At 48.6% G+C, this 8,580-nt stretch overlaps 1 protein-coding gene across 5 annotated transcripts; it reads right to left on the minus strand.

The window, feature by feature from the left end:
- Positions 1–258: 258 nt before the first annotated feature.
- Positions 259–8,580, minus strand: APOA5 (apolipoprotein A5). Of its 5 annotated transcripts, none has more exons than XM_045038350.1 (5): positions 8,422–8,580; positions 7,169–7,416; positions 2,732–2,783; positions 2,507–2,618; positions 259–1,982 (listed from the first exon to the last, which is right to left on the minus strand). In XM_045038350.1, the coding sequence occupies exons 3-5, from the start codon at positions 2,778–2,780 to the stop codon at positions 1,031–1,033; spliced, it is 1,113 nt and encodes a 370-aa protein (XP_044894285.1). In that variant the 5' UTR covers positions 2,781–2,783; positions 7,169–7,416; positions 8,422–8,580; the 3' UTR covers positions 259–1,030. The 5 variants fall into 5 exon arrangements, with proteins under 5 accessions (XP_044894285.1, XP_044894284.1, XP_044894287.1 ...); XM_045038349.1 differs by having other exon boundaries at positions 7,169–7,318; positions 8,422–8,579; XM_045038352.1 differs by lacking the exon at positions 2,732–2,783 and having other exon boundaries at positions 8,422–8,578.

Genomic DNA, 8,580 nt, shown 5'->3' on the forward strand with positions numbered 1-8,580 from the left:
CCTGAAATTCATGCACACTATCCTGTGATAAGGTTGGCGAACAATGCAGGTGCAGAGGAAGGGTCTGTAACCCAGGCCGACACCCAGGCATGACAGACAGCAGTCATCTAAGGCAGGCCTAGCCAAAGCCAGAACCCTCTGACAGACCTGGACTGGGAGGGGGTCCATGAGACAGAGCACTGAGGGACTTGAATGAGTGATGGGTGCGAGGCCACTGCTTTCAGACACAGCCCAAATAAGAGTCACACCAGACAAATATGCATCCACCATACACCTCTATTTCATTTGAATCAGAAGTCTAGGCTTCAGCCAGGGAGTCAGAAGTGAGGGGCCTCAGATGGAGACGACACAGAGTAGGCTTCCCTGTGGGTTAAAGAAGCCCACAGAGTCTGGAGGGTTTGGTCAGCTGTTTCCATGTAGAGCTATATAAGGAAATACAGGCTCTGCTCCCTCTCATCACAGCCCCCAGCAGCTGTACCCACCGGCATCAGAGCCAGCAGGGGTATAGACACACCTTCATATGCTCTTACATATTTTCCTCCCTTTTCCCTTTCCATTCCCCAACAGAAGCTGTCATGGCAGCCCTGGCGAGAAAAGAGCTCCTCTCTGTAGACCAGCTGTAGCAGCGGCCACCAGGAGGCCAGAAGTGATGGGAGTCAAGTCCCAGGAAGAAGAGGCACAGGCTTCCGGCACCATGGCAACAGGCTTGCACAAAATTACCTGCACACAGAATGCCTCTCTCCCTCCCCACTCCCACCATACTGGAATGGAGCAACTTAGGAGGATTCCCAAATGAACACGGGAAGCTGGGTTTGCAAAGCCTGGTGAGTATAATGCATCCGGATGGGGGAATCGCCAAGAGGCTGAATATTCCAGGAACAACAGTCCCTTTGGTGGCCACGCCTATCCTGTGCAGGGCCCTCCACCCTCTGCCCAACAGGCCACTGTCAAGGACTGAGCCACACCTGGTGGGGGCTCAGATCCTGAGCTCCGAGAAGAAGCCTGGAAGTGGGCCTGGACAAGTAGACAATCAGGGCTCCTCTTGATGGCCGAGACCATGGTCGTGAAGGCTGTAGTTGATGTCTTCCCACAGGTCTTCGAGACGGGCCTGCAGCTTGCTCAGGGCCTTGCCACTGTCCGCTTGGAGAAACTCTGGGGCGAAGGCACTGTGACCTGGAGGGGGCGGCGCCAGCTGCAGCTGGACCTCCTCGGTCTCTCGGTCAATGGCACGGGTGAAGTCGGCGATCTGCAGGAAGGTGTCGTGGCGGAAGGCCTGGAGTCGCTGACGCACCTCCTGGGACAACACCTGGGGGTCCCGGCTGGTCCCTTCAACCGCACCATCAGCGCGGGCGCCGGCAAAGGCGCTGAGCTCTTCCCGCAGCTGGTCCAGGTTCTGCTGGACGCGCGCGTGCAGCGCCTTGGCCTTGAGCGTGAGTTTGCGCGAGAGCGTCTGCACGCAGCGGCTGAGGCGCGCGGGACTGGCGACGGCGTGCGGGGCCACGCTGCGGTGCAGCTCCTGCACGTGGCGCCCGATGCCGCTCACCAGGCGCTGGGCGTAGGGGTCGAAGAGCGCCTGGACGCGGCCCGTGTGGTGCGCCACGAGGTTCTGCAGCTCCCGCAGCAGGCCCCGCGCCTCGTCCACGCCGCCCAGCAGCTGGGCCTTGGTGCCCTCTCCGACCACGCGCAACTGTTCCTGCAGCTCCTGTACGCGCAGCGCCACCTGCTCCATCAGCTCCGCGGTGTAGGGCTTCAGCTGCCGCCGCAAGCCCTCCAGGTTCCAGCCCACTTGCTCGTGTGCCTCTGCCATGTAGGGCTCCAGGCGCGCCCTCACCTCCACCAGCTCCTCCTGCAGCTGCCGCCGCATGTCCGCCGGGTCCTGGGGGAGCGCAGGAGGCTCCCTCGCCTGCCCACTGAGAGGGCCCAGCTTTTCCAGGAACTTGTCTATATTGCTGAGGTCTTGCTCAAGGCTGTCTTTCAGGCTCCTGGGGAAGGGGACAGACACGCAAGTCGTCAGACTTCTAGCCCCATCATCGCTTTTGCTGCGGACACATCACTCACTGATCATCTGCGGAAACCGAGGATGCAGGGCGGTGGCTCTAGTCCTACCTGCGGGCCAACCACACAACCCCTCGCACGGAAGTACGAACACACACGGCACGTGCACATCCAGACCAAAACTGAGCCCGGAAACACAGAGGCACCCGGACTCTCGCGTATTCCTTTCATTCTGGGAACACGGCGGGGGGGGGGGGGGCGCTCTTTGCAGCTCCCGGGTCCCACCCCTCAGCGGACAGGGGCAGCAGCCATCAGTGAGAGCAAGGCCGACGTGGGGGCGCTGCTGCTGGCAGAGGGGGCTGCACAACCCAGGAAGTCTGGACGGGATAAAACTAGCACAATTCGGTTCCTCTGTGCCAGTGAGGACTAAGGAGGTTGAGGAATCAGAGGCGGCACACCACAGCTCAGCTGTCTCCTCCCTGCACCCACACCCCTTGTCCTAGCCACTCACGTGGGTTCCCATGCCAGCTTCTGCCGCTGGACCTGCTCGGCCTTGCCTTTGTCCCCGCTGCTCTGGCTGAAGTAGTCCCAGAAGCCTTTCTGTGTCTGGGCACTTGCAAGCGCTGTGGACAGGGATGTGGTAGTTAGGGGCTGTGTTTCCTTCCCCAGGGTGGATGGGGGACCATCAGTCCAGCCTCCACCCACCGCTCCGCGTCGAAGTCGGGCCGAGACCCACCTGGGAGCAGAGCCAAAGCCCAGGTCACAAGTGCAGTCATGCTGGCCATTATCTACTCAGAAGGAGGATGAAAGGAGGCCTGGTTAGGGTGAAGAAGCCAAGGAAGGGACATCTCCCAGATTTGCACCAGGGGACCCGGCTCCAGGGGCAACCTGCCCCATCTGTTAACCCTTCCCTGGGGTGTGTGGAGCACAAGGCTGTTGGGGCTGACGAGGGCTGATCTAGGTGAGCATGGCTGGGAGAGGAAAGGGGGGTTCGGGGAGGAGGACTTCTTTATCACCTGGGCCACACAGCATGGAGTGTGGAGCTCTAACTGCTTTGTAAAGCCCCACCCCCACCCCCCAAGCCCCCAGGAGCAGCCACTTCTGCCACCGCCCACCCCCTTGCTCACCCACCTTCCTGCCTCCCACCGTATGGTACACCTTATGGAGTACCCCACAGGGGAAGAAGCAATCCTGCCAGAGTGCTCCGAGAGGATGCCCTTGGTCCTTACTTTCTGCCCCCAGCTCTCTGCTGAGACCCCTGCAGTCCCCTCCCTTGGGACTCTGACCCACATCCCTCCACCCAGCCTCTGCTCACCTGCTCGGTTCTGGGCACAGAGAGCAGACATTCAGCTTTATACTCCAGGGGCCTGGGCCTCTGGCAACAGTTGCCCTGAGTAAATACCACGTGGAGGTTCAAAGAAGGATGACCTCAGCTGCCTCCCAGCACTCACCTCCTGCCCTTCCCTGGCACCCAGAGGGTTAATGAGTGCCCTGATTTCAGGGGGGCTCTCCAGCAGAAGAGTGAGGAGTAAGGCCGAACTCCTCACCCAGTTCCCCCCAAGCCCTGTGACCTTCAACCGTCCCACTGACCAGCCAGCTGGCCCACCAACAGAGAAGAGCCTCTCTGCTAAGGGCCCTGCTCTTACTCAACTGCCCGAGGCCCTGTGCCCCAGCTAGACAGGGACGACGTCCAGGGGCCCGGCAGAACCTGAGCAGCTCTGGCCGGCTCCATCACTGGCTACTCAAGCAGCCTGGCGAGATCCAGATTTATAGAGTTAAGAACACTCCCATCCTCCATGAAACAATCCTGGAACTGCTGGGAAGTCAGATGTGACGGGGAAGATGAGATGGTTAGAGGCACCTGGGTCCAAAGAATTAGAGCAAGAGGAGGATTCTTCCCACAGGAATACTCCACCCACAGGGCTAGGGAGGAGGGGAAGCCAGAGAGCCCAGACCTTTGTCTGACGTCACTCCCACTCCATAGACTTAGCCACACATTCCTGAACTCCTGATTTTTTTATTCTAAATGTACCTTGAATCGGCCCCCTCTCCTCCATTTCTACTACCAGTTACATCACAGCCCCTCTTGCCTCTCACCTCGATCACATTCATAGCCTCAGACAAGTCTCTCTGCCAAAGTCCTGCCTACTCAGTGTATTCTCTGCTGTGGCTCATCCCAACACACTCTGGTCTCATCTCCTACCACACAACACCCTTGGCATTCTCCAAGCACACGGTCTCTTTCAGGACCCTCAGCCTTCATACATGCTGTTCCCTCAGTTTGAAATTTCCTATCCCTTGGTGAACTTATGTTCTCTCTCTCTTCTCTCTCTCTCTCTTTTTTTCCAGACTTAGTTTGTATGAGTTAGGATTAGTTAGAATTACAATCCCACTTTTGGGTATACACCCAAAAGAGTTGAAAGCAGGAATTAGAGCAGATGTCTGTATGCCCATGTTCATAGCAGCATTATTCACAACAGTCAAAAGGTGGAAACAGCCCCAACTGTCCATTGGCAGATCAGTGGATATGCAAAACGCGGTATAGATACACAATGGAGCATTATGTAGCCTTAAAAGGGAAGGAAATTCTGATATATGTTATAACATGGATGAATCTTGATGACATTACGCTAAGTGTAATAAACGAGACACAAAAGGACAAATCTTGTATGCGTCCACTTAAATGGAGTACTTAAAATAGGCAGAGGCCGAAAGTAGATTAGAGGTGACCAGGGGCTGGGAGAGGGAGGACAAAGAGATAAATTGTTTAATGGCATAGAGCTTCTGTTTGGGAAGATGCCAAAGTTACTGGTGGTCGTTGCACAACAGTGTGAATGTACTTAATACCATTGAATAGTTGTGCACTTAAAAATGATAACTTTCAGGGTGGCTGGGTGGCTCAGTCGGTTAAGCATCCGACTCTGGCTTTTGGCTCAGTTCATGAGCTCATGGCCATGGGATGGAGCCCTGTGTAGGGTTCTGTGCTGAGCGTGGAGCCTGCTTAGGATTCTCTCTCCCTCTCTCTTCCCTTCCCCATTCTCAAAAATAAATAAACATTTTTTTAATGATGATTTTCATGTTATGCATATCTTCCCATATGTTTTTTGAAAAGGCATTTTTTGTACTCTATTGGTTTTCGGAGAGGCTATGATATAAAACATAGCTGCACTATAGTTTCTGTTTGCAAGTTAGTATCATCACCACCCCTTCCAAGGTCTTGTCCGTAATGCAGAAGAGACACCTGGAACCATATTTCCCAGAATCCCCTTTCTCCCATAGGCCTAGGTTAGAGTCGGTGTGAGAGGCAAGAGAAGAGACTGTTACTCTTCACTGGTAGTTGCAGGAAGATGCATAGGCAGACAGACGGGTTTTAAAACAGCTTCGGGATGACCTTGTTAAGAAGCACACCCATTGGTTTCACAGACTAAGACAATTAGGTGAGCTTCTCATTTGTAGCTACTAACAGGTGAACTTTTTTGAGCGTCTCTCCTTCAAGCACAAGCTGAGACGGTCACTCCTCCAGCACTTCCAACAGCTTTAGCAACCTTTAATTCTCTGTATGAAAGCCTTTCATGCTTGAAATACATAGAGTCGCTTCTGTTTTTTCTGACTGAATCTACATTAATACAATAGGTGGATACAAGACACACTCGTGCTTCCCTATTTGCTACCATCATATGGTTTTAGTTTCTGTAACATTTGGGTTGGTTGGCGGTCTTTGCACATGTGTATGTGTTACATGCTTTGTGGGTGGAACCATTTGAAATAATGGTAGACAGCAAACATCTCCTAAGAATAAAGACAATTCTTTTTTTTTTAAAAGTTATCCTTATTTTAAAAATTTTTTAATGTTTATTTATTTTTAAGAGAGAGTGACAGAACACGAGCAGGGGAGGGCAGAGAGAGAGGGAGACACAGAATCCAAAGCAGGTTCCAGGCTCTGAGCTGTCAGCACTGAGCCCAACGTGGGGCTCAAACTCATGAACCACCGCGAGATCATGACCTGAGCCGAAGTCAGAGGCTTAACTGACTGAACCACCCAGGCACCCCAAGAATAAAGACAATTTTACATAAATACTATTATCACACCATGACAATTAACATAATTCTTTAGTGTCACCTAACATATACTGAATATTCAAATTTTCCCAATTCTCCCAAAATGCCATTTGTATCTATTTTTTCCTTTTTTATTTTTCTTTTTAAATTCAGGATCCAGCACATCATATCAGATTGTCATGCCCCTATGGTCTTTTTTCATTTAGAACAATACTCCCTAACCCTTGACATTCACTTCTTTCAAAGAGTCCAGGGGAGATGTCTTATTAAATGTTCTGGATTTGACTGACTGTTTCCTTATCATTACATTCAGGTTAAACATTTTTTGTTTTGCATCTTTGGATGTGAAAACAAGTTTCCTACAAGCCCTTTCTTACAGAAGAAATCAGCTACTACATGTAGATGGGATATAATCTTTTTTAAAAATTACGGTTTTTGCCGTCCTCAGATAATTGATTCAAGCAAGGATCATCAATGACTGGTAAAACCATAAGGCGAAAAATTATTGGGCAAAGGGATGCTCACATGCCTTCAAAGTATCACCCCACAGATGGATGACTCACCAATTACTAAATGTGCTTTTACAATGAAGAAATCTGGTGGATCATTTTAACCAAGTGATCAAACTTAGCGTCACCAAATAGCGGGAAAACCTAACATTTTGTACCCCCAGAGGTGGTGAAATGAGAAGGGCCCAGCTATGAAATATTTTAAACCAGATAATTTCCACATGAACTTGTTTGCATTTCCTTTTTCTTCATGTTTCTTTGTTGCTTAGTATCTGATGTTCTCAGCTGAATTTTTAGAAGAGAATTACCCATTTGGTTTTTTTTTTTTAATCCAGGGATTGCCAACATAATCTGGATATCAAGTAAAAATAATTTTAAAATGTATATTTGTAAAGATTAAAAGGTACCTTATTCTTTAATGTTCTGTATTAGCAGTTTTGCTATGAACACATGAAATACACAAGTATATGGATTTCAAATAAAATCTCAACATGCACCAAATGAGAAGATTTCTTAGGCAGTCTTCCTCATGTGACCTGTCATTTATAAAGGGACAATAGTGACTCCTTACTCTAAATACATAATTTCCAGACTTATGGGGTTACCTCTTAATAAACGCATCCCAAACTGAAAATGGTTGTGGTAAGTCAAACTTGCTGCGAACTGTCCTCCTTCAGTCTTGTCTTCCAATAACTCAGGTGTAAACTGAGATGAAGCAGTTGTTACTCAGTGTGACCGCAGTTCCCAGGTTCCGTCTCAGAACACACCAGGGACAGGGATAAAACAGAGTAAGCATTCATGATGGATCCATTTTATGTGGTTTATAGTGCTCTCACCAGGCCTAAATGGAAGTCTGTTTAAAAAACAATAGCAAATATATACCTCACATGCACTAAAAAAAAAAAACCCAAAAGGTATTTAACATGGCATTGAAATAGCCAAGCATGTTTAGTAGTGACCTGTGCAATCTTTTTTTTCTTTGTCTTGAAAGATGTATTTGCATTATTTGTCAAAAAGAAAAGTAATTAAATAGGCCATCTAGAAGTGGAAACATATAGTCATTAAAATGAAAAGAAAATCATGCGTCTACAGTTGGAGAAAGAATTAGTACACTAGAAGGTTGATGTGAGAAAAATCACCCGGAAAGAACCATAAAGAGAAGGAAAATATGAAATGGAAGGTAAGAGACATGGAAGACAGAATGAGAAGGTCCAATACATGCCTACCAGGATTTCTACAATGACAATAGAGAGACTTTGGTAGAGGCAACATTCCAAAAAAGACAGCTGAGAAATTTTCAAAATTGAAGAAAGATATGACCTGAATTCTCAGCTGCAGGAAGCATCCTTGAGTCTTGAGTAGGATAAATGAAAACAAAATCCAGACCAAAGCACATTGTCATGAGTGTGAAGAACATCAAAGACCAAGTAGCTTAAAATCAAGCAAAGAGAAAGGACTACAAATGAAAATGGCCAAACCGACGGCTGATCTGTCAGTAATATATCTTCAAAAAAACCAAAGGTAAATTAATGGCCAACCAAGAATTATACTCAAGTGAACTGTTATTATTTAAATGTAACAAGTTAACTTCCGAGAAGAGCCTAGAGCATTGATCACTCACAAATCCTCACTAAAAACGAAAGAAAACTCAGAGAGGAGTGGGGGTACAAATAGACACAGAGGAAGGAATGAAATTACTAAATGTTTAGGTAAATTGAAAATGTGTTCGTGATTTTAAACGACTTTCTATAAATGTGTGTTATCTATTTAAACATACATACACTTAAAATTACTTCTTTGCAACTAAAATTTGGTTCAGTATTGGCAACTTCATATAGTCCAACCTAACATAAAATACCTTTAAATGTAGTTTAGTCTTATTCCCTGCTGTGTTTCCGGTGCTTAGAACATCGCTTGTCACATGGCAGGGGGCGTCAATAAATATGTATTGCTGAAGGGATTACTTTGGAGGAAGTGATATAAACAACGAGGATCTCAAATATCAGACCAAAGAAGC

Source organism: Felis catus, chromosome D1, assembly GCF_018350175.1.
Source record: "Felis catus isolate Fca126 chromosome D1, F.catus_Fca126_mat1.0, whole genome shotgun sequence".
In the NCBI taxonomy this organism is placed as follows: Eukaryota; Metazoa; Chordata; class Mammalia; order Carnivora; family Felidae; genus Felis; species Felis catus.

What these genes read in the sequence shown, in the direction of transcription:
- APOA5 (XM_045038350.1), bottom strand. Translation starts at nt 2,780, where the DNA reads ATGGCCAGCATGACTGCACTTGTGACCTGGGCTTTGGCTCTGCTCCCA. An exon ending in GGCTTTGGCTCTGCTCCCAG is followed by an intron (nt 2,619 to 2,731) that starts GTGGGTCTCGGC and finishes CCCTGTCCACAG; the next exon opens with CGCTTGCAAGTGCCCAGACA. An exon ending in AAGCTGGCATGGGAACCCAC is followed by an intron (nt 1,983 to 2,506) that starts GTGAGTGGCTAG and finishes CCCCTTCCCCAG; the next exon opens with GAGCCTGAAAGACAGCCTTG.